General features: G+C 40.2%; 1 protein-coding gene across 5 annotated transcripts; it reads right to left on the bottom strand.

Annotated features, from left to right (window-relative positions):
- Nucleotides 1–618: 618 nt before the first annotated feature.
- On the bottom strand, nucleotides 619–24,560 carry MFF (mitochondrial fission factor). Of its 5 annotated transcripts, XM_086467726.1 has the most exons (10): nucleotides 24,534–24,560; nucleotides 19,716–19,933; nucleotides 18,635–18,807; nucleotides 17,681–17,769; nucleotides 13,684–13,758; nucleotides 9,958–10,116; nucleotides 7,760–7,777; nucleotides 4,421–4,483; nucleotides 1,655–1,739; nucleotides 619–1,298 (listed from the first exon to the last, which is right to left on the bottom strand). In XM_086467726.1, the coding sequence occupies exons 2-10, from the start codon at nucleotides 19,930–19,932 to the stop codon at nucleotides 1,167–1,169; spliced, it is 1,011 nt and encodes a 336-aa protein (XP_086323852.1). In that variant the 5' UTR covers nucleotide 19,933; nucleotides 24,534–24,560; the 3' UTR covers nucleotides 619–1,166. The 5 variants fall into 5 exon arrangements, with proteins under 5 accessions (XP_086323852.1, XP_009954436.1, XP_086323853.1 ...); XM_009956134.2 differs by lacking the exons at nucleotides 7,760–7,777; nucleotides 24,534–24,560 and adding an exon at nucleotides 22,242–22,279; XM_086467727.1 differs by lacking the exons at nucleotides 7,760–7,777; nucleotides 13,684–13,758.
- Nucleotides 24,561–25,416: the final 856 nt, after the last annotated feature.

The raw sequence follows: 25,416 nt of genomic DNA, 5'->3' as shown, positions 1-25,416 counted from the left end.
GTGTTTTGGCACATTCTCTCACTCTCTGACACTATCGGTTGTTCCACACCCCCCCCAGGGAGGGGGTTGTGGCTGCCACAGCGCTGCACGGAGTGGATGTGGAAGCTGCAGCCACACAGGGGCAGGAAGCCAGGGCTACACAGGGAGGCTGAGGTCTCCCCAGCAGCACTGTGCGCAGCTCGGGACTCCCTCAGACAGGATCTACCAAAAAAGGTGGTGGATGGTGGGGCTGAACAGGGGATGTTTAAACTGGCCACGGTACGTGGGGACACCAGGCCAGCTTCCCGCACCCACGTACTCACCACACACACCGTGAGCGTGCCACAACACACAGGGGCTGGGAGCCTGCAGCAGGCTTTCAGAGTTGTGCAGCCCATCACTATGAACTTCAGACTGATAGCTTAGATGAACCCTCAAATAAATTTTCTTAAAATAATATTAAACAATGGTTTGGGTTTTTTTTTGAGAGAGAGTTTTATTAAATATACTACATCAGTATCTTGTACTCCAGAATCTTTTGATCACTCACAGATTGACTTGCTTAAAAATGTATTTATAGAAAACATCTGCAAAATTAAAGCTAAAAAAAAAATACATCTTACACACCTCTGGACAATCTGCATGTTAGCAAAGAATTCCTTTTATTATTTGATCCAGATATGTGCTTAAACAAGGAACATACTTATGAAACAGGATACACTCCTTGAATATGGCACACCTCAAACTACTCAGACTAAAGAAAAACTAGTGCCATCATGTTTAATTGCATCTAACAACAGAACAATAAAAACCTATTTTTTATTCCTTTGTTTTTAATTTTTTCCAAACCCATTCCACTTGTTCTCTTCCCACCACAACAAAACATCCAGTGGTTATTCCTGTACATCACTGTCCTTATATTCATGAAGCAAACTTCACATCAGCTGACCCATATTTACACTGAAGCATGCAAAGGAGGATACTGCAAGTATTTGCAATGCACAACTATTAAATACATTGTAACTGAACAACGAGGTGTCCCTTTAACACTGCAATTCTATAGCCTTTATCTGTGGTGGAAGTCTCCAGTGTATGAATTATAAAACAGCGTACAATTCGGAAACAGAAACAAATAATTTTGCAAATTGTTTATATTTTCAACTACTAACTCTTTCCAAGAGCTGTGTCTAGCGCCGAAACCAAAGCCAGCTATTGAGTAGCCAGAAAGCTACGGTAATTGAATACATGATCATTTCCCTTTTCGCACGCTCTTTGTTTTCTTCTTCCAGAAGTTGTAGACGGCGATTAAGTTTGATTATCTGAAAATAAATCAAAGCTTTTAGTACTTCATTAAAAGTTGCCAGGTGTTCTAGAAGCTCCTAAATAGCCATATAAATTTAGTATCTCAGGGATGGATTTTAAACACTTGGTAATTAGACTTTCTATCTTCAATCGCTAGTGATCGGATCTTGCTGTCCCTGATAAGTAGGAACAGAAATGGAGTCGGACTCTCCAGATTCCCAGAACAACACAGGACACGCGAGGGCAGCCCAGCAGGGGTGCAAAGGGGATCCCCCACTGTATCTGTTAGGGATGCCTTTGCAGCCACACAGAAAAGCTGTGGCCCCATTTTCCCACTTTTTCTTAGTATTATCAACGACTGTGCTTTACATACCTGTCTTCTTAAGGAGGCAGCATCTACAACTGTCATGTCATCTGGTGTTCCCTCCAGTGTAGTATCCAAGTTGGAAAGACCGTATCTATCAAACAAGGGAGATAGCTTAGCTGTCTCATCCGTGCAAAGATTAGCCAGTACCTTATTTTATCAACATTCCAGGAGATGTATTTTTCAGTGGTGGTTGAGAGAAAAATGATAAAACTTTTTTTCCAGCTTTTACAGAGCTGTCTATTTCAATAGGATCCTAATGGAATAAGCCCAAGCACATGTGAAGTGGGTAAGTGCTTGACTGAATCTGGGGTTATTGCTCTCCACATTTAAATATTTTTGGAGATTCTGCACGCAGACAAGACTTCTTGCTGTCACTTGGTCTCTCAAAAGACTGTTTCCAGTTATTTAATTGATTAATGAAACCTGAAAATTGCCTGAGCTAAAAATGCCAAAGTTACAAGACACTTGGCAACAGATTAGAAATAACCAAATGAAGACCTGGAAAGAATTAGGTGTCTCATGCTCAGTACCTATTTAAATATCCCAAGTGACACTTACCAAGATTAATGATCTCAGCCACATTAATCTCAGCATTGTAGACAGAGAACCTTGCAAATAAAAGAGACTAGTGCTGAGTCACTGCCTGCTGAACTTTGCATGCGTTAGAAAGTTTGTTCCCAGAGCACTTCTCAGTTTTCTTAATGTACGGATTCAGATCAAGCACTATTGTAACTCCAGGGCAAGTTAATTAAACATGGCATGTTCATGATCAGTTGGCAAGTGGCAGAAAGTCTACATAAAGTACGTGTTTTACCACCCAAATACTACCTCTTCACCAGATTATTTTCCAACAACTAACAGGTAAAATTAGTTCCTGACGCTGCACCTACCACTGAGTTTCTCACTTCCTATCTTAAAACCTCAGTTTCCAGTATTAGTTCCCCCTGACTTGCTTTCTCATTAGGATACTGCTGCAAACAGGAGATTGAACAAAATAATGCCAAAGCTACCAACTGCATGGCAAAATACACCCAAAAGAATGTTTAGCATTTAATGACAGTTAATGGTCAAGTTTGACTAATGTGAATACAAGCAGAATTCCTGATGCTTGCAGAAAGCCCTGAAGTGCAGACACCACTTCTGCACTGCGTGTTCTTTCACCACTGACAGCAAACTTCTACAGCACACCCTCAGCTCAGGCAAGATTCCCGCCAGCCGACAGACAACTTGTCAAAAGCTTCCCTGTATCATTGTTCACTAAGGCATTGTTTCTAAGTAAGAATTGCTTAGATGAGAGTTTCATTAGTCTGGACTTTGATAACAATGAGACCCTTGAGCAACACTGTATAAAAGACAGGATGTTAATTACGTTTTTACCTGTGGTTTTGGGGGTTGAAGGGTACAGGGAGAGGGAAACCTTCTCCAGGTGAGATCAGAATAAAATTACGCTTTTAGTAAGGGAATAGTCAAATAAGCAATAGTCTGTCAACAGAATCATAGCTGTTTTAAAAACACAGTATGAGACAAGGAAAAAAACAAAGCTTTGGCAACTCCTTTTGTGAGAAAAAGATTTTCTCCTTAGGGCTATTATTAATTTTTTATCCTAAGGAGGTTATTAATTTTTTATCCCATTTACCACTTGTAGTTCTTTCAGTTTGGGCAATATTAAAAAGATTGAAACTGTTGGGGTTTTTTTATTTCCTCAGTGCTGTGAAGCTCACATAGCTAACTCAGCAAAGTTACTTTAAAACAAATGTAAGTTAGTTATAAACCAATTTGAACATTTCTACTGTTAAAAAAAAGAAGTCTGAAGCTTTGCACACACACAAAAATAAACCAAGTTTTCCTTTCTAATACAGGTCCTCTGAAAGCCAAAGAGATTTCTAAGGAGGGCCTTTTTGTAGCCATTTTTTAATTTGTAGTAGATGGTAAAAAACTCAGAAAATTCCAGCAGATCCACAGCATAGTTGTCCCTCACCATCTCTTGGGAAAAGCAGAGAGGCTCATCATTTCAGTGAGATGGGCACACCTCCCCCCCAGGTCACATAAGTTTAATATAAAGTCACAGTACTTCACTGCTGCGCTACCAATTTCCAAACCATTCCAGGTGTTAAATCAAGAAATGCCCCGCGATAATCTCCTGGACCCTTACAAAACCTGAATTCCTGAGTTAGAGAAGAATCATCTGGTTGAATTCAGTCCCTACTGAAGCACAAACGTAATCTCCATTTCAATGAAAACACAAAAGTGTAGAGGCAAGTGGGAAAACCAGATGTGGAAGGGACTATTTTTTTTTTTTTTCATCCTGACCATGAGATTTTGTGTCAATCTTATATCCAGTTCCACTGAAATGATGTAAATCTGCCAAGATAACGGCAGTGCAAATGCATCCAGCTACACCTAACAATCACAGGCCTGTTACTGAGAACATCTGGAAAAATAAGGCGATGCAAGGCCAAATTTTCTAGCAATAAAAATATGAAACTACTACTAAATAGAAAATACTTTAAGTATACTGGTAATGACACTTAAGAGCCTCGCCTTGCACACTAAGTCAGAATTCTGCAGTGTGCTGTATCTATTAGACAAGTGAGGTCTTTGCAGGTGACTTGCATGGGTAAGGGACAAAGGCCTGAAATATCTCAAGAGTTGAAAGGTAGGATAGAAATGAGCATTTTCTTTTAAAATAAGGACACCAGAAACAGGGAATCAGAAGTCCAAATCTTAGAATTTAAATTAGTGGATCATGACTAACAAAAAAACACTCTTTACCTGGTGTTGTCATGATGAGGGTTAGAGGAAGTGGTAGCAGCTGACCCACCACGTAACACTGGCCTACAGCAGGGTTTTGTAGATAGAAAGCACAAGACAGAAACAGGAAACGACAGAAATAAAAGGTAAACAACACAGAACAAAGGAACATCAAAATACTTCCACTTATATTGTACGAAGTTTCAATACAATACAGTATCTATTTATTTTGTTGTAAATTGCACTTTCATATTTCTCTTATTCAAATTTAATAACACTGAATATTTATGCAGCTAAGACATGTAGGCAAATTTTTGATGATACAGCTTCATTTGTGGAAGACAAACTGCTGGAACAGAGATTTGGATGGAGGTTATCAGCCTTATAAAACAACCATGGGAAACTTCAGGGTCTGTTTTTTTTTTTTTTTTTAAAAAAAAAAATCACACCCCCCATAACAACAATGAAAAACACTACTTATAAAAGCCTTTTTCATCATCCTCTCCTCTCTCTAGGGAAAGGGGAGATTTGTCTGTTCTTTATTCACCTGTGCTAGATGTAATTCAGAAAACCTGGGCTAGTAGCCTAAGGACCATATGCAGTCTGAAGAGAGGTAGATCTCTCCAGGAAGAAGTGACTAAAAGCTTCAAGCAGATGGTATGAACATCCTTGTAAGCAGTGCTCTTTCGATTTCTTTTCCTTTTCTCTCTATGCAGAGAGGAAGAAAAGGTATAGCCTTTTAAATTCCTGCAGCTATACGATACACATTAACTCTGCAGTAAGAAGTTACTGTTTTCCAGTTTACGGAAGATGTGAATACCCGCAGTACTGTTCTGACAAAGCCAGTACTATGTACCTCTGGTAATGAGGCATTAGTGTTCCACATCTACGATGTGTGACAAACTGTTCCAAGATCCTGAAATATTTTTTCGGTTCTTTCCATTTCCCCAATGCCAACAAGAGGTACTTGTACCATGCACTTAACCCATGTGTCCTCCAGGTTATAAAATTAAAGACAAAGAGAATCTAGGTATGAAGATCTTTACAGCAGGTGTACATGTAGGAGGCAGAGGCTTGGTGCTGATGTGTCTGGCAGAACTCTATGGCCTGGCCTGGCCTGAAAATGAGCAAAAACCATACAAAAATATCACAACCACCAGTTTCTTTAAAAGGATTAAGATCCAGTAGCCTTAGCAAACTCTGCTACTCAATACAGTAATTCCTGGGACTAGGTCCTCTTGCAGTCAGCACCACAAGTGCACGCCACAATGTTTTTCCATCTAGCACATCAGATAAGCCAGCATGATGTGTTTTACAAACAGAAACCCCTGTTCCAAATACATACAACAAAATAATATTCTTATCTAAATGCATGAGGTCTCGTAGAAAGTTATCAAAAAAGGTACTCCTATTTTTTTAATCAGAGAAATAATTCAGCTAGTCTAAAGTTTTGACTGACAGATGCTAGAATGAAATACTTTGAGGAAGCATAAGAAATTCAGCAAACAGCAGCTACGGAAAAGGTCGTAGACTTTCTGTAACAAGTCACTTGTAATTAATTGGCAGATATGTAAATGCCAGCTTGTCAGTGTCCAGCAGGCAATTCCCAGGCCATCTGACACAGGACAACAGCATTCAGATTTTGTATCATGAGAACTGTAGGTCTCAAATGCTCTCTAAACTCTTGGCCTCTGTGGTATTTTGTGGCAAAGTTTTACAGCTGTTGTAAAACTAACCAGTGCTAACTAATTCACACTACCCTTCCCAAGGAAGGCCACAGGCTTGGAGGCAGCTGAGGGCTATGGCAAAGAACAAAACTAGAGCACTCCGGGGTCTGGGCAAATCAGGAACTTAATCTAAAGACATGTCTTTAATCCCACTTCCCAACACAGCTAGGCTGTTAAGAAGCTGCACATGATTTCTTCCTTTTCTTTGCAGTTCACATTTTATTTCTTTACAGGCGGACCCAAAAGGATCACCAGAATATTCCCCTGCCTCTCCCACACTTTTTACTTGCTTGGGTTTATATATCGACTATATCTATATCTATATAGATCACAGTGGCCTCATAATGAGATCACTTTACCCCAAAATCAGCACCAAGTTTTATGGTAAATACAGAATGCATGAGTATATGCCATTAAATACATGGCCTTTTTTAAAAAACGGAGTAAGAGTACATTAAAACTTTCAATTTTCTGGTTACTTCTGTCAATTCCATCCTAAACATTAACACACGATCAGAAGAAGCCATAACTCTGAGGCTAGCTATACTCAACACTTAACTATTTCACTGCTAATAGAGCAGCAGCCTGAATCATGAAGGGAATGCACTGTAATACAATTTAGTAACAGTGGGAAGAGAGGCAGTAAGGCAACGACCAAATGAATCTGGTCTGTCTTCCGCTGCTCAGAGCAGAGCATGCAAAGGAAATACCACATTGATGATGCGATCATACACACGTGGTCTGGGAGGAAAACAACAAGGTGTGGACAATCTAGGTACCTGGGTGCAGCTTCCATTGTTTCTGTGCATGCACACGGGGGACTGAGGCCAGCACACTCTCTTTGTTCAGCAGAGGCAGCAGCTATGATCACCTCTCACTGCGACTTTAAAACGCCTCTGGAAATCTCAGAAAGGCCGTAAGAACAGGCACTAGGACACGTTCTTGATGTGAACTGGGTAAGAAGCTCAGCTTCTAAAGTACAGAGGATTGGTGACTGAAGAATCAGCGACTGGATGAAACTGCTTTCCTTGCTTGTCTCCATGCTGTAAGTGCTTACTTCAACAAAGGAACAGACTACTGCTTTTCCCAGGCTCCTTCACATTTACAGACTCATTTCATTTTCTTCTGCACTGTATTACCCCAATACAGTGGGGTATATGTAGCCCTCTTCAATAGTCTTAACTCACATCCCTTTTTATTTCTACCATGAAAAATATCACTAACTTGATCAATATAAAAAGTGATCTCATAACACCTCAGGATACAATTATAGGGGTGCAGTTTGGCATTTAAGGATACTGGCTTTTTAGAAAGTGCTATCCTGAAGAAAGGAAACAGTAATAAATTTCCATACTTTTTCCTCATACATAAAAAGGTATTGACCCAACATGTGAAGAATAGTTCAGATAAAGTACAGACTTCAACACTGTTCAGATATGAAATTGCCTTTTTTCTTGCATTTAAGATATCACTAAAATCTCCTTAAATGCAAGGGGTTTTTGGTTTTTTTGGGGGGTTTTTTGTTGCCTAGAGCAGAAAAGATCAGTCTTTCAAAGACACTAGGTATAGGCCCTACAGTCATGTGACAGAAATTGAAATAGAAAAATGGTTAGAACTGGAAAACAAAACTGACCTATTGTCCTTGTCCAAGCTGAAGGAAATGCAAGAGTAAACAGACAGTGTAAACAGTGATCATTATATTGATGCCCATTTAAATAACCTATTATGCGAGCAGTGCTGGCTAAACTAGGCATAATTCTTTCCCTGCAGCAGTACAATCAGCACCTACCGTTAGCAGTTTAGTGGACTGGAAAATATTTGGGGGGGAAAAAAAAAAGGCAAGCCATGAAACAAGTTAAAAATATTTCCAGTGAGTAACACATAGTCAGATCTTGTTCATTTTAAAAGATCTCTTCTAGTATTAAGCATAAAATGTTAAAATAGATACGGTTTTGAGATAGAAAGCACATTACACAGAGCAAAAGAACAGAGTGCAGGTTTGCAGCAATTTAAAACGAACAATATTTTGCAACCATGCAAGTGGATCATCCAAATTTCACATTCCTACGCCAGCTGCAGAGTAATGGTGGGTATCTAAACACCCAACCACAAAGAATACACTTTCACCTTATTGAAAAGTTCTTTATTTTGGCACCTATTTATTCATAGGTGACTAGAAACAGGTTTCTCATTTTTTAGGAAGATTAGTAAGAACAACTCAAAAATTAACCCAAATCAGGAAAAGTAATGCAGCTTTTTAAGTATTAGAACCCTAGAAATTTTCCGATAATTAAAGAAAGTTGAAAGTGTATGTATGCATATCTGTATGTTTTCCAGAATCCAAGAAAAGATAGGCAAGAACATGCCTAATGGAAGCCAGGAATAAAACCAGTTAGCTTCACTGCAGACTGGGGAAAGGGCTAGAATTTCAGTCTATATTTTAACAAGGACTCTTGGCACAGTATCCGTAAGTGCTGTTATTCACAGACAGTAGAATTCCTCCTTATCTGGGAACTTCAATTTTGTAAAAAAACCCCAAACTTGTAATTCCATCTAATTTTTAATACTGATAAGGGAAAAAAAGGTATTGCTGTCCAACTGTTGACAGGCATCAACATTTTAATAGCTACAGCCTGAAATTTCATGGGATTAAGTCAGGTTTAAGCACACAACTTGCAGAATTTCAAAGGGAACTCTGTAGCTACATTTGTTTTGTCTTGTTTTTTTAGGTCCCAGTTTAAGAACATAAAAGGCCAGCAAGACGGGAGTTCTCTACGATTCAGGAATGTTAATACGGGCATTTATATACTGTCAGGTCAGCAAACATGGTGAGCTACAGGAGGTGCCAGTTCGGAAAGTGACTGCAAACACACAGACATTCACAATAAGATTGGCTTGATAGTCACATTTTATTACCAAAACAACTAGAAAGCAAATAATTTAACCACACTACAAAATATTCAGAGTACTGCTGGGGTATTAGCAACCAGCGGCAGATGAGAAATTTCAAAGAACTTCCCAGCAGGGGCCACACTGAAGGGCTGCAGGAGGAATGAGCAGTTCCTCCCAATGTTCTTGCCAAGTACGTCCTCTAATTTGACCTCTTGGCAAGCCCTAAACTCCACTGAAGAGAATGGAAATACTATACAATGAGTGCCATGAGGCTTGTTTTGGCTCATTACCTCTCCCAGTATCAGCTTATCTATAAAACCAGAGACAGCATTAATCAGAGGAGCAACCAGCTTCTCAGTATACACTGCCTTTCTTGCTCTCAGCATCCACAAAGTGGTCACCATCAGTCACGCATCAACCAGAGATAACTATCCTCCAATATAAACTGAAACAGCCTAAAGTCCTGACATATTATCAAAAGCAGTGTCTACAATGCCTTGCATAATATTCTACCCCGTTTCTGCACATTTGTTTTAATGCTTTATGACAACATCAACCCAATCTTATTGATTTGCATGATTGCTCACCAACAGAAAAGCAGAAGGCAAGGCTAATAAATTTGCAGGCTCAGGGTCAAGTATTAATTGCAGAAAACACTGACAATCTGGGAACAGCAAAATCCCTTGCAGTCACAGACTAATGCTTCCTATTTTGGTTTTTATCTGGAAGGAAACCAAAACAATGCTATATTTGACTGAAACAGGAGCATTTTGAAATGTGAATTTTGGACAATTAAATTGCTTATGAATAGTGAAAGCAAAGGAAAGCAAAAGCAAATACTTTCATCTCATTATTTTGTAAACAGAAACCAAACTCCACTAGAAAGGAGAAAAGAAAAAAAAGCAGCAAAAGCTGGCAGAATCAGTGACAACCAATCACCTGCGGTTTTCATCCAGCACATCCAAGACCTGCTGGTAAGCCCTACGAGTGGAAGACTGGATAAACGACAAAATGCCACGAGCAGAGTAAAGATTAGTTCCATCTTCGGGTAACATATTGGGAGGACAGACACGAGCCTGTTGCAGTGATGGTGTCACACTGTTCGTACAAGCATAGTAAATGAAGAGAGAAATACTATAGTCAGATTAAAAAAGCTTTTCAGATAGACTCCATTCCAAACTGCTTATTGCTTGCTTCTGTTTTACCCTTCTCCCACCACTATAAGGCAACAGTCCCAAATTCTAGTAGCGTAGGGATCATGAGCTACATTTACATATGTTCTTCAGAAACAAACACAAGCAACAATCCAAGGACACAGTTTTGATCTGTTACACAAGTTAGTTGTAGAAAGACCTTGTCCAGCTAAATCTGTACCTGTTGAAGTCAACATTCAAGTCCTCACTGACAACAATGAGAAAAGTGTTTTTATAAGCACTGGCATTTAAAAAAAATCCTACACATAATCACTTTCAAAACACAAGCGTTTTTCAATAAAGAGAATCTCACATAGAGCCTCTTCAGCAAAAATTGTTCTTCAAGCTGTGACTAAAGATCAAGATAGTATTTTGATTTACACGTGAACAAACTTTAAAGGCAACTGTAAGAAATTCCAAAAAAAGCACAGAATTCACACCCCAGTGACAAGAAATTACATGATCTGACTTTTTTGACTATGATGCAAAAATAATACTTAAAATACACAGGACTGAAACTCAAACATTACCACTTGGATCATACAAGCCTCATCTCTATCAGACAGAAATTAGAAACTGCCTTTGATTTGCTTGTGTTTCTTTACATTCAACCTAACATGATCTACATTTTCCTTCACACATCAAGGTATTTTTATTTATTTTTTTTTTTATTTTTTAAATTAGGAAACTTTTAATTAAAGGTGAGATGCTTTTTTAATAGGAAGTAATTAGTGTTAATTGCAAATATTAACACAAATGCAAGCCAAGTGCAAGTCACTGTACCCTTTAAAACTTGGGATAGTTTTTATTCCAAAATTAGCATCCATAATTCAACACATTTCCTTTGATCTTGCCACTTGTGCTTTGCTCCAACAGATTTTTGGATTCAGAATGCAAATCTTCCTGCTTTTGTCATTTCTAAGAAATTAAGCAAAGTTTTAGTGGCTGAGTGCTTGGAAACTGCCTTCATATTTGCACATTCTCCAGATGTGTCATAATTCTACGGGTACTCTTATCTTGAATGGAGTTGCTCTGCAACTGGAGGGCACCAAGATCACAAAATTGAGTAAGAGAGAAAATTCATTTGAAAAGACAGATTCAAAGCATGTTACACAGATGTCGCTTCACCCACAGAAGAGTTCTGCCATCCTGTGCTTCAAGAGACATGCAAAGACAGCAGTGGCTGGTGCTTGACTGATAGTGGTCATTCTGTATTACCTAAACTGCGGATATCTCTTCATGCTGCTGTAGAGTACATTTGGACAAGAGAAAGTAAACAGGAGCAGGAGACATCAATAAACATTTACATCGCTTCTCTACAGCTTTTATCATTCTCCAAGACTTGTAGAATCCATCTTTGGTTTATATTTATGATCACGTCTACTTTGCAATCAATGGTAGTAGTCACACCACACATTTTCCTTTTGAATTGCATTGCGAATGCCAATATTCACCAGAAAAATACCAAGAAGTAGGGGCAAGTATAGAAATATTGCCACTAAAGTGGATTTATGAGAATTTCTACTCCTCTGTGGATTTGCTGGCTTGAGGAAAATGAGGGAAGAGCTGAAGCCTTGAACTCATAGTATGTTTTACATTAAAAGTAATTCTTCCTGTTCATTGCTTCAGAGATTCATAGAATAGGCTGAAAGACAGCTTAAAAAAGGTTACAAACAGTGTTTAGACATATTACAAACTTGGAGATATTGTGGAATTCTTGTTGTTCGCAACGGTATTACTGTAAATACCACAGTAATGCTATTTGCACACAAAGTCTTCTGTAGATACTGAAAAAATCCCAAAAAAACTATTTACATAAAAAGGTACAAAATTCTCCAGAAGAAAGTTACATGTGCTGATTAAATGGAAAGTGTATATAACAAGGAAACTAGGTAATTCCTAACCCCATGGTCTAGTCCCTGGACTACTTTATGCTCATTATTTTATAGGTGGTTTGTAAGAAAAGGCAGTTTTGAGAGATTACTTCAGTCATTTTAAGATATTATTTAACTCAATTACTTAAGAGAATATTTAGTTTCTTAAATGACTGAATTATTTAAAAGATTATTTAAATCTATTTGCTCCTGGATATGAGCTAAACTGTACAGCTACATGAAATTATTCAAATTTTCTCCATAAAGGCTATTGCTAATTTTAACATCCTTCTAAAGCGCACAGTTTGAGAGAGACCTCTTTCTTCCTTTTTGTCTGAAAGTGAGAGTAATTCTATGAAGGGCTCAAATGTCAGGATCAAGGAATAGGGGGTGGAGGGAAACAAATGAGAAAACCCAAATTTTTCTACTCTCTTCCTTTTTCAGGATTCAAAATTGCTGTCCTGTAAACATGTGGTAGTCCTTTGGACTATGCCAGAGACCATGGAGAAGAAAAGTTATGAGGCAAATATCTGATACACAAATCAGACAAGATGACATAAGAAAAAAATCTCTAACAAAGAAAATTCTCTAACATCTAGTACAGCTACTTATCATTAGAGATTGTGGCTATCCCCCTTCTCTCCTACATTTCTAGTTAAATGGTCTTAGTCCTAGGTAAAATTTTGTTTCAGATTTCTGAAAAGAGTTCTTATATATAGCTCCAGCTACTTATTTCAGCACTCCCTGGTTACAAACTCCAGTCAGTTCCAGAGTTTGGAACCAAAACAGACAACGTGGAATTACAGAAGTTACTATGGAAGAGCACAGTAACATTCTACTATATGCAGAGTTTTTGGCTTAGCAGTAATCTCCCCTAAACCTTCACAAAGTATTTGTGATGTACACAGGGTTTATTTCAGATATTTCTCTGATTTACAGTTCTGGAAGTATCAAATGAGAGGTAAACAGATTTAACTAATTAAGGTTACTTTAAATTCAACCACATAGACAAACTATGTTCTCATTAAAGACAGGCACACCATCACCTTTTTTCCCCCATGACTTGCATGAAGAACAGAATTTCTCAAACTGTGAAATTGAACTCTCTAGAGATATGTGTTTTTCTAAGGGAAAGGCTGGAGCAGAAAAAAAATTAAATGCTGTCCCCTTTCCCGTGCGCTCTTGGTGGTTTGTTGACTTCTGATGCAGAAGTGGAATCCTTGCATTCAACATTGGCTGGCAATAGCCAAAAAGCTTTGTGCCTCCAACTATCCAGAAAAAGCCAAAGAACAAAGAATCAAACAAACTAAAGCTATTTTGAAATTTAATTTTTCTTTACAAATCAGTTCTTAGTTGAACCTGTCCCTTTCATTTGCTGTCAGGTATTTTTCCCTATGTTCTTTACACTGGGAAATGATTTGGCCAAGTTTGAGAAACCCTGAAGCGAAATTAGAACCAACACATTCAGTGTAGCAAAGGCTGTTTCAAATTTTATATTCTAAACTACAGATACTTAGTCAGAAAATTAGTATTGCAGAGAGCTATATAATTAAACACACTCTTGATTTTCATATATACCAGGTAACATTTAGGCTTACGTGCAATCCTTAGTCGAAATGGGTGACTGGAACCGTGGCATTTTATTTCTTGGGACAGTATCTGATGTGTGCCACCTTGAATAATAATTGTAATCTCTTAAGTAAGCATCCGTATAAATAGTGGGATTGTAAGTTAGAGAGCTGTCATTATAGCTACATAGATAGATGGTTATTGTACAGGCAGGTGCCTACTTGTTAGTCTCATTTTTTTTAAAAGCATTTGAGAATTACTGTCTTTAGTGAAGCCCAACTCATGAAAAATTCTCTGAACTGTCTCTGCACGCAACTGGATGACAAGAAGAGAAAGACAACAGAAAAGAAACAACTATTTGTACTACATAGAGAACACTGTGATAGGGAGTCCAGCTGACTCACTTCAGTCTGACAATCTATTCCAGAATGTTTAATTTTGTCACTTTGTAGGTCAAGCACTGGAATTTTGCACAGTATGTCTGAACATTTTGAATAAGGAGGACAACAGTGTCCTAGATTAAAACTTGAATATTGCAGTTCTCTTTAGAAAACAAAGCTTTTAAAAGGCAGTTATCCATGTGCCTTTTCAATGGAGTCCTCATCACGGCATCCAAGTAGACCATCATGTCTATCAGGAAGTTGAATCAAGGAGGTAAGAGAAACAAGCATTTAAGAAAAAAAAAAAGTATTTTTTGGATAGGAATTAAATATTTTAAATAAAACGTGGACTCTTTCCTATTTGAAGATGTGAGCCAGACTCGCACAAGCATAGGAATAAAGAGCTGATCTTTGTCAAGTTAAAATACCATAGTACTTGTTTCTGCAAAAGTAAACTATTTAGACATGATATAAACTTCAAAGTCAAGCCACTTTTGATGAAGCAGCAACGTATTCACAGTAATTAGAACAAAGATTATTTTTTTTCAGCCAACAACACTGGAAATAAGAACTTTAGGGGTAGCTGGTTTCTTGCGGTCTTTCCACTAGAAAAAAATAGTATTTCTATATGGTAAGGAAATTTCAGTGTGATACTTATATATTTATATATTTATATATTCTACATTTGTAGTAGAATTTATCTACTTAAATGGTCTAATTTATCAACAAGGAAGCTTAACATAGAAGACACACATCACATTTACTATAAACCTCTAACAGAAATAGCCTACGAGCTAGGTGATACCCAGTACCATCTGAGGTAGCAAAAGTTACATCAAGCAGGTTTGTTTGCATGTATTGCCTATTTTGAGCCATACAATAACACTTCTACAGGGGTAGTTTCTCTAAGTAGCTTCTCACAGTGAAAACAGAATGCCATGTTATCGATTTTGTTTGTAGAATTGCTACTTCTGGTTTTACTTATATGAAACTTGCAATTTTTTTTTTTTTTTTTTTTTTTTTTTGCAGTTTACAGGTATGTCCTGTGGGCCTAAACTGCGAGGAAACAAGAACCAAGCGATACCTTTTTCTCCAAGTAGAAAGGGCTTGGCTTTCCTGCATTTGTGCAAGCCACGCAAGTTCCAGCATGAACACAATATTTTTGTAATTGAATTCACAGAACATTCTCCTCAGAGTTAGCCAGGTACATGGTCACATTCTCCACTTGGAGACTGACAAAACCTGGATGAGTGAGAAATGCCAGACTCAGCATCACTGAGAGTGCCACAGCATGTTCAAAGTGACTTCTTTTCTTGGATTATACTGAGTCAGAAGAAGCAATGATGACAGAAAAAGAAACAACTTCTAGGAACCTCAATGATTTCAAAGCAGATGACCTAACATTAGGCACAGCATAATTTCTGTCATAAGAAAAGAAGCACTTGGGAGGACAAGAGACAAATGAGGTTCTACTAAAATATGTTATCTGCAGGTCAGCCAGTATGAAATGCTGCAGTGAAGAAAGATAACTTCTTCCACGTGGGCAGCAGAAAATGCCGATACAGCAAGCTCAATATTAGCTAGCTGTAATTTTTCATATAAACAAGAGAGATCCTGGATCAATCTAAAATTTATAAAATTTTCCTAGAAGACACTTATCATGGAAACTGCCTGGCATCAGATGTTTGATTTATTTGACAGACATTATGCAGGCACTAGCATGGACATCAAGAGAGGAAAACTAATCTCCGGATCTGTCATAACTTCCTGGCTTTTGTAAATGAAACTGAGTCACTCAAGCTATCTGTTATATGTTCATTGATCACATTCTTTTTAAACTTACAGGATTCCAGATGCATATTGTATTGCTAAGCCTCTGAAGGACTACTAGTAGATTAATAAACTGAGAGAGCAAACAATATTCAGACCATTTAAACCCAATAATTCTAATAGCCACTGAGTGATAGCAAAGCACACAGGTGAGCTTTACAGGTTCAGGATTTTCTGACTCAAAAGTCCAAACGTGTGAGAAATCTGACAGCAATTGGATACATCCATTCAGAGCTGATCTTGCCAGTTTCTCAGGTGGCTGGCTGGGCAGATACAGCCCATGACTTTTGGAAGACTAACCTGGGGAGCAAGGATAAAGTGATTTCAAGAAATGGCAAGAATTCATGTACCATCTGTTTTTCCTTTAAGTGCAATACATCAAAGACTGGCAAAGCAGAGCTGGTAACATCAAAGGGATGTTCCTTTTCACTCTTTCACAAGCACCTCCCATCACATGAAGACCTAGACGGTCTAGCATGCATCATGTGCAAACTATCAGACAAGCAAGTGAAGGCCATCCCTGCAGTGAAATTCTAGTATGTCCAGTCCAGAAGGACGTAACTGGATGATCAATACCACAGGGAACTTGGGCACTCAGTAGACCGATAGAACATTTGGAGACTGAGCTGATCGGGAGCTTAAGTACGTGAATCTAGTTTTGCCAGCTTGGTGAATATATAGGACTCAGCAGACTTCAGTACCTAGACATGTGCAATCTGTAAGATTGTATGAACTAAAAGCCTGATTAAGTAAGAAGAGGAAGACATTTCCATGAATATCTGGAGGAAGAGGAGAATTGTAACATGTCTGGAACATGCATCAGAGTACATTTCACCAGTTTTAGACCAACTGACAGGTAGACAGATATAGTGCCCCCGCTGTAGAGAAAACAGACATTTCTAGGACATAATTCACTTGATCTATTTTAGACTAAAAATAGGTAGACCCTAAGTAAGTCATGTCCTTATTTCCCTCTAGTTACTGAAAATTAAGTTTCTGGTGATTTAGCAATAGTTTTATACAGTCTACGTTGGGACAGATGAATCCCATCTTTTAGGTCTTAGATTTAAGATCCTTTCAACAAGGGAAAGCATCCTTTATGGTAGTGGTATTAGGAATCTTTTATATATGACTTTTAAGTGTTACATTGCAAAAACAGTTATTGCCAGGTGGAAATATGCTGTCACTTAGAATAAACTGTGATTAATCAAAGACTATCATATCTAATAAAAATATACAGACCTGTACGTCTTCAGAAAGACATAAGAATTGCTATCTCAGATGGTAACAACAGACAAAGTTTCCAATTCTAAATGCTAGTTGCCATTTTGGTCTCAAGAGATTAAGTATATTGACACTAAAGAAAAATTACTTTTCTAATATTTATGAGGAAATACACCTCTTCCTTCTTCTATGAATGAAAACCTTTATAAAATCAACAGTGAGAGAACCAGGAACATTTTGATGCACAAAGAACTCAATTTCCTGAACATTCAGGGGAAAAAAAAAAGAAATTATACCAGCTCAGAAACGGAAAAATCTCCTGAAGTAACAATTCGTGATAACTGGTGAAACCAACCGTGAGCCCACAAACACTCCCATCCATCCACTGCAAGAAAATCCTTCACAAGTGAGTTACCTCACTAAACAAAAAGCATAGAAATCAAGAAAAATGCTGGCCTTATAATATTTAAAATTATGTACTTGCAAAACCACACAAAATATTAGTTGGAAAAAACAAATAACAAGGAGATTAGGAACAAGGGAAATATATAACAAAGCTGAAGTTAAGTCCCTGCACCCTGATTCTACTCACATGGAATCATTTCGGGCCAGCTGGCCATTCTGTCGAGTGGCATTTTCACTCATGGAACGTTCTCTCTTCAGTCTTCCCACTGAGCGGACCTGCGTAAGAGGGGAGAAAGAGGGAAATAAAAGTAGGGTATTCCAGGAGACACTTCATAATTTGCATTGGAGATTTGTAAGTTAGATCTGCCCTCAGATACAAAGGCACGTTTTCATGGGTTTCACAGTGATTAAGAAGAAAACAACTGGTAACAGGATCTGATGCTGGTACATGTAAAACCAAGGTCCAAACTTACTGCAATCCTGTTGTTAACTATCCATGTGATCTAATGCCAAAAGTATGAACAAATAGAATTTCGAATATGTAAGAAAGCAGTATTATGTTTAATGTTACTTCCTATCACCAGAGATTAAATATATTTCTACTGTATTTTATGAGTCTATAGAATATGCAGCTTCATAAATATTTTTCAGTTTTTACAATGTCAATTGCCATCTTCCACATGGATGCCAATGTTATACCATTCTTTGAAGTCAGTTTTCAGAGTTTTGTTAAAACTCACTAATTCTATGTAGTGTTATATCACCTGACCAGGAATTCCACATGTTGAAAGAATCTTAGTTTATTTTCCGGTAATGTGAAAATTAAAAAAATCTTGCTGCTTCCTCTTCAATCAAAAGGATTTTTTTGTTAAAAATATTTCGAGGAGTTCTAATTATGACTTTATTTTTGTAAGTACCGTGTAAGCTTACTGAGCATGGCAACCCCTAACCATCTGCCAGTTAAATATGGAACTTCAAAGTCATAATTAGAACTACTACAGTGCTAATAAAATTATTTTTACATTTTTCCAACTTATGTTAGCATCAAGTAGATCTGCACCACACTAGAGAAATCATTGGTCATTTCACTTTCTTTAGTAGAATGCTTCTCAACTGAGGAAAAAGCAAAATAAGTACTAGCCTCTTCATTCTGAGGTGTCTGCTGTGGAGGCTTTTCTAGGTCCAAAAAATCTAGTGGTCGATCACTAAGAGAAATAACACGGGGAGGAGTTTTCAATGCCAGTGGTTTGAATGGAGTAGACTGAAGGAGGTCAAGGTCTGGTGGTCTGGAAAATGGAATGTCTTCGCTATTACCTGCAAGAACATCAGTTGTCAACAGAAAGCAAGCTGTTCTGAGGCCTGAGGGCTAAAGTTCAAAAAAGACATCACATCAGTTACTTCCTGTGACTATCCCAAATAACTAAGTACACCTTTCTTTAACAGGGCTTGTATGTTAAAAACTATGGTTAAAGATCTCATAAAGACCATGTTAAGTGACTCATTTGAGCAGTTTCTCTGAGAACAATGATCCTGAGTAATCCTGAGCAACACCAACTGTTATTGCAAATGAGGGCACTTTCAATCTCAAGACATAGTCCTATTAAAGATGTATTTGTTTAGAAATACAGTGACTGGGGATGTGAAAATGTCGCTCTTTCAAAGCATAAAATATATGCTTGTCACACATTTTTCAAATTGTAAGGCCTTCAGCAGTTCCAGGTCTGTCACTGTAAAGTCCGTGACCATAAATACTAAAGAAGTATTGATAGACTCCACCCAATAACAGACAGATCCTTAACATAATTAGTATTCTGATTATAATCAAACACATTTTGCGTGGCTAATACACAGTACATCCTCAAAACTTGTTATAGCTACTTTAGCTTATGGTTAAGAAAATCATGTGTACATCAATAAATATTATTTATTTTTCTCCAGAAAGTGTTTAGTAAGGTGAAAAGTCAGCAATTAAACCTTCTGTTCATAATTAATTATTTAACTGTCTCCACTACAAGCTATAATAAAAGTATTCATAAAATATTTTCAGAATTTAAGAAGCTTCCTAAGTCAAAGTTGATGAGCAATAACTAGTTTGAAAACTAGAATGTATTTTACAGGTTTTTCTTTTAAAAATATAACAATACATATTTTTGTCCATACAGAAATTTGGGGAACTAATTTAAATTTTCACCTGTTTTTCTTTTATTGAGATGCAGACATACCTGCCACTACAATCCGCTCTGGAACCTGCATAGTTACGCTGGCATTTGGAAATCCTTCTTGGATGCCCTTCTCAAGGTCAGCATTTTGAGGAGCTACTTTGAGTTTTTCTGGGACCCTCATGCGCTGACTGATGCCTTCGGTGTACTCCATTTCATACTGAAGGCGATTAATTTCTGCCATCTCGGCAGCTGGAGATGGGAATGCAGCCCCACTCATTCTGGCAAAAGAAAACCAAAAGCTGTAATAGCCATACAGGAAACCAGCATAAAGTGCGTAAAGGACACTCTTCATTCTAATTATTAGGCAAGTGGTAGATGATCCTAACTGAACAGACTTATTTAGAGAAACAAGTTATAACATTCATAGGAAGCGTAGTCACAAGGCACTGAGAGTTGAGGGCAATGAAAGAGGAACAAAGTGATGCTGTAGGCAACGCTCAAAGCTGCACTGGGGTCCTCAAATTGAGCTGTGACAAAAAACCCACAGAAATTCTGCACGTAATGTACTATTCCTGCACTGGCTGGCAGAAGAAAGAGACACAAACAAAAAACCCCCAAAGAATTGGTAGGAAATCTATTCAGGATTGGCAAAAAATCTGAAATACTGATCTACATTTACACAGATCCAGTGCACTGGTATTTGAGAAAATGGGTAAAGTCTTAAAAACCGCGTGTTGAAGTAGGGGAACAAAAGAAAAGGCTTGGCTTGGGCACCAGCCTTCTGCTCGCTGTCAGTCACCCAGATCTCACTCCATCTTACAAGGACAAAGTTCCTTAGCAACAGCCTGTCAAGTCAGCTTGAAATCCTAGCATATTCAGAACCCATTCCCAATCAGAAGCAATTCTGTAAATTTCTCACTTCTGATTTTTTCTGTAAGAGAAAATCTTACTTTCGCAGAACAGCTACAAGATGGTCAGAGGGAGAACAAGCCTTTATTTAAACTTAAAAGTGTTTGCCAATACTTTACACATACATTTTCCTAGAAAAGGAGGGGAATTTCATGTGAAGCAGTAGGGGAACTTCCTAGAAACTGGGCTGTGAGAAACTCTCTAACGAGGTAATAGCTGGGAGCTGTACTGAAGACAAAGACCAAGATAACTGGGTTTTTTGAGGTTAGGTTTAAGGTCAAGAGAAAAAGAAATCCTAGAGCTGCACTTGCAGGTGGGCTGGAAAGGGAACTCGGTTAGCTAGGAGAAGTTGTTCACCTGGGCAGCGGCTAGTGGACCTTGCTGATAGCTCAGATAGAGGTTATAGCCATGGGCTCAGTTGGGAGAGACACACCCTAGAGCTGCAGTTGGAGCAGGGCTCCCAGAAGTAACTGTGAGCTGCAAGGAATACTCAGTTGTGAGAAACTTTTAGCCCAGGCAATGGCTGGCGGGCCTTGTCAACAGCTTGGACTGAGATAATGGTTAGTTCTAGGATTAAGATTTAGAGAAATATGTATTTCTACACACATACGTACACACATAATATGTAAATATACTTTTCCTGGCAAATCTGCCTATGGGAAGCATAGCTTATGCTAGCAAGAAATCTTTTAGTGGTATTACTTGAAGTAGTTCCCTAAATGAAGTAATCTATCCTGGCAAAAAGGCAAGTTTTGCCAGTGTAATTGCAACTATAATATTTTACTATTTTTGGCAGCAAGGCCACATCTGTTGCTGCGTGTGTGCTTTCATAGGCTGAACATGCAGAACTTTGAGAACAAAACACCTCAGTGCAGACCATCTATGTGGCAGGTGAGACAGACCACAAGCCAGTCCTGCCACCATCACACAGAAGCAATACTCCCCATATTTATCAATAAAACCTCAAACTAATAGTAACCTTCAGACAACAGAGAGAAGCACATAGAAGGATCTGGGTTGTTTAACGGTGTATTAAATGCACACATTTAGTATATTCAAGATGTGATCCACTTGGCAATCTATCCTGGGATCCTCTGTTATTTTCAGGACTTCCTATCACAATACATCAAATGAAAGAATCTCATTCATCTCAAAGTGTGACTGCAGCACAGTAGGAGAACTGGGGGACAGGGAGAAGGCAAGAAGGTCTCTGTTCTATGTAATCTTAAAAAAAAAAAAAATTATAAAGGAAATATCTGAAGCAATGAAGATTTAATCCATCTAGTAATTCTTACTGTTTGTATGTATCAAGTGAGAGGAACTGGAACAACCCATTTAATTAGAAATAGGCATTCAAGAGGTGCTTAAGCAGCTCTGTTGCTCCAAAATTCTTAAGATTTCACTTTGGTGGGGTTTTTGTGGTCCCTGTCCTTTGGTATTGTAAGCTTGTCCCTTCTGCAAGACACTGGCTACATCAGCCAGTGATATGAATAAAGTACAGATTCTTCTGACATCTCCATACTCCAAAAGGTGTTTTCCTTTCAAAACATGGTCTATGGTCAGATCAACAGGAGTAAAAATCGTAATGTCAATAAAGAGACCAAATTTTAAGAAGAACTTAAAGCACCCAGGATATCTACTGGCAGCAGCTTAGAGAATAGTTACTGCTCACAAGACTTAACAAAAGGTGTTTCACTGCTTGTTCCCTTGCTCATTTTGAAACGCCTACGCAGCTCTAATCCTTGTAATCAAGTATTGCTAGACTGCAGCAGTGTTTACATCACAGCTTCCCTAAAGTTTGGCATTGCTTTTGTACAGGAGTCTGCCTGACAACTGCCTTCCAGCTGCGAGGTAAGACACACACAAGAAAGGGCAGCATTAGAACAGTTGCTTTATAAACTATTTATAAACTAAACAGCACCCTGTGGGTTTAGCTGTACTTGCCAAGGACCTATGGATACAATACATCAATGTCTTCCTCCTCTTGCCTACTTCTCATCTACTTTGTGTCACTGAAAATGGCATTTGATCTCAAAGTGATTTCAATTTTTACAAAAGAACAGCAAAACAAGAAACAGTGAGATTTCTGCAACAGAAAACTTAAAATATTTAAATGGCGCTTGTTTACAAAACCCCCAACTATTTAAGGAGACCAGAAATCACAGTTATGTTTTCTGTAATGTTCTTGTTACACAAAGCATTTCACAGAAGACATTAATAATAAATCAGGGAGGAGGAGGATTTCAATTTATATTTACAGAACTAAGTAGCTCTAAAGAGGCATGACAATAGAAAAGAAGTCTGAGAATGGTAAGACAATAAAAATATGATCACAAATACAGGATAAATAAAGGAAGCTGAAGTACAAATGAACATCAGTGGCATTTAATGAAAGTGAAAAATGAAGGAGAAAATCCAGAGGAGGGTAAGGTAAGAGAGAGCAAGAGAAGTTACGTAAGTGGAATTATGTGTTCAGAAAGACATAGGGGTACCTCCTTCTCCCTCTCCTAAACAAGAACATCAACAGAAGAGATGGGGACGAAGCACTGCATATGGATCTGAAGGATGACTTTTGGTCAGCATTCTGGCAATAATCAAGACACTAGCCACAGCTGTGCTGCACCAGGGAATGTTGTGCACAGTGTGGATGTCCCAGTTAATCTGAGCTATCTGAAGATGAGTACTGGTAACAGTATGGCTGTGCCAGCACTGCGATCAGAGCAGGTCTTATAACCTACACTGAACTAATTGTAACTTCTCCAGCTATGTTACTGTTTGCTCCTGGTGTGACTACTTTACAGCTAGTCTGTTTGAGTGCACATAAGCTGCAAAGTGCTCCTTTAGCAAGCGTCTAGATATCCTTTGACAAGTAAAAAAGGGAAGAGGAGGACCTAAAGCAAAGTTAAGGACATGTATTATAGGACCCAAAGGACCCTATCATGGCACCCTAAAACTGTCAGAACATATATTACAAAGCCATTCGGGATCAGAAGCTATGAAATAACAAAACACTAACAGAACAATTTGAGGGAAAGGAGAGCAAGGTATAGGATAAATGCTGAAAGCTGCTCTGCATAGTACAGTTACATCTGTTGAACTTTCAAAATACATTACCCCCTTTCCTTAGCACAAGGATGACAGGAACAAAAAAATATCTATTAAACACAAACAAAGGTATGTGGTCACAAAACACTAAAGGCTGCATTCTTTCAGGTTTGTTTTACTTCAGCTGGAGGTTTTAAAGCAGAGCACTTTTATTTTTTAATAGAAAAAATACTTAGAAATGTTAGAAGGAGAATCACAGTCTGTCAACCATTTCTCTGAAACACCCAAACATTCATCGCTCAGTGAGAGCATGAAGAGCATCCAGCAACAGACCCGCTCAGCCAATGCTGCCAGAGGATGAAAGGGGCGCTGGGTGCTCAGGAGCCCTCGGCCGGCTCAGGCGTTCGCTGGCCGCCACTCCAAGTGTCGCGGCAGCCCCCAGCGCTGCTGGGGACTCCCCTGAGGGGTCGAGCTGCCATAACACGCGTCCAGGGCCGCCGCCAGCCTCCGGCTGTGGAAGGCGGCTGCAAGCGTCGCCAGTCCCGCTACTGCAAGGTTTCCAGCAACACGCTGGGAGAGCCGGGAATGCCGGGAGCACCGAGCGTGCGGAGGGAAAGGCCGGCCACCAGTAGGGCGACGGGCAGAAGCGCCTAGAGCAGCCCGGGGAGACGAAGGGGTGCCCCGAAGTGGGGACTGGGCAGCGCCGAGGCACGGGGAGAGGAGCGGGACTGGGGCAAGAGGGGCCCCTGCGCCACGGGCGCGAGCAGGGCTGGGAGGAGATCCGGCTGCGGCTGGCGAGACACAGGCCGAGGGGACGGGGGGCTGTGAGCGCGGGGTGAGGGCAGGCCTGCGCCCCGCCGCCAGGCCAAGCCCCCCCGGACAACCCGGAGACGCTGCCACCAGGCCCCGGCAGCCCGTACTCACCCAGAGCGGCGGGAAGGCGGCCGGCGAGCCCAGCCCTGCCCTGCCCTGGCCTGCCCGCCCCGGCCGGGCCGGGCCGTTCCTGCCGCGCTCCGAGCCCTCGCGCTGCCTACCGTTAAGGGCGGGGGGGGGGGGGGGGGGGAGGGCCGGGGGGGGGCGCAAGCGCGCGACGAGCCTTCGCCCCACTCCTCAGGTAAGGTGCAAAGCCGGCCTGCTTGTCCCCATCGGGCGCCCGTAGGGAGTGGCGGGCCGGTCATGTGACCGAAAGAGGGCGGAAGCGGCTCTCGCTCGTGCCTCACGTGCGAGGGAGCCGGAGGGCACCCATTTTCAGTGAGGGACTACGAGCGCCGCGCAGGCGCGCCGGGAGGTGGCCCTGGGCCGTGGCGCAAGGTCACGCGCGGGCCCGGCGGCGGAACGGGGTCCGGGGCTGCCCCGCGGGCGAGGGGTGGGAGGGGGCGCCTGCAGCCGGCGTCGGCCTGCGGGCAAGCAGCGTCGCTGTTAGGGCGACCCGCGGGCCGGAGGGAGCGGGCAGTCGCCGGCCGCCTGCTGTGCTGGAGCGTGAAGAGCGGCCGTTAGCGGCGCAGGCCGCTGCACGGAGCGGCTGTGACTGATCCCAGGGGTTCTCATCGCTCTCCCTTCCGCGCCTGCCCCAGCGCTGCGCCTCACGGCAGCTGTCTTCCAGCGCGGGCTCGCCCCTGCTGAGTGCACGCCGCCCAGCCTGCCCGGCCGTTAAGCGCTGACGGGCAAGCAGCAGAGCTCGGTGTTGCGCGCTGCCGTGTGCTGCTTGTGTCTTCGTGGGGTGATGGATTAACATGCCGTTGTAACCGTTGTAACACCGAGACGCGAAGATGTACCTATGTGTTAAGTGGATGGAAAATCTGGCTGG

This window comes from Leptosomus discolor, chromosome 7, assembly GCF_034619465.1.
Source record: "Leptosomus discolor isolate bLepDis1 chromosome 7, bLepDis1.hap2, whole genome shotgun sequence".
In the NCBI taxonomy this organism is placed as follows: Eukaryota; Metazoa; Chordata; class Aves; order Leptosomiformes; family Leptosomidae; genus Leptosomus; species Leptosomus discolor.
The sequence above is the reverse complement of the archived record's forward strand: the minus strand, read 5'-3'. Positions and strand labels throughout refer to the sequence as shown.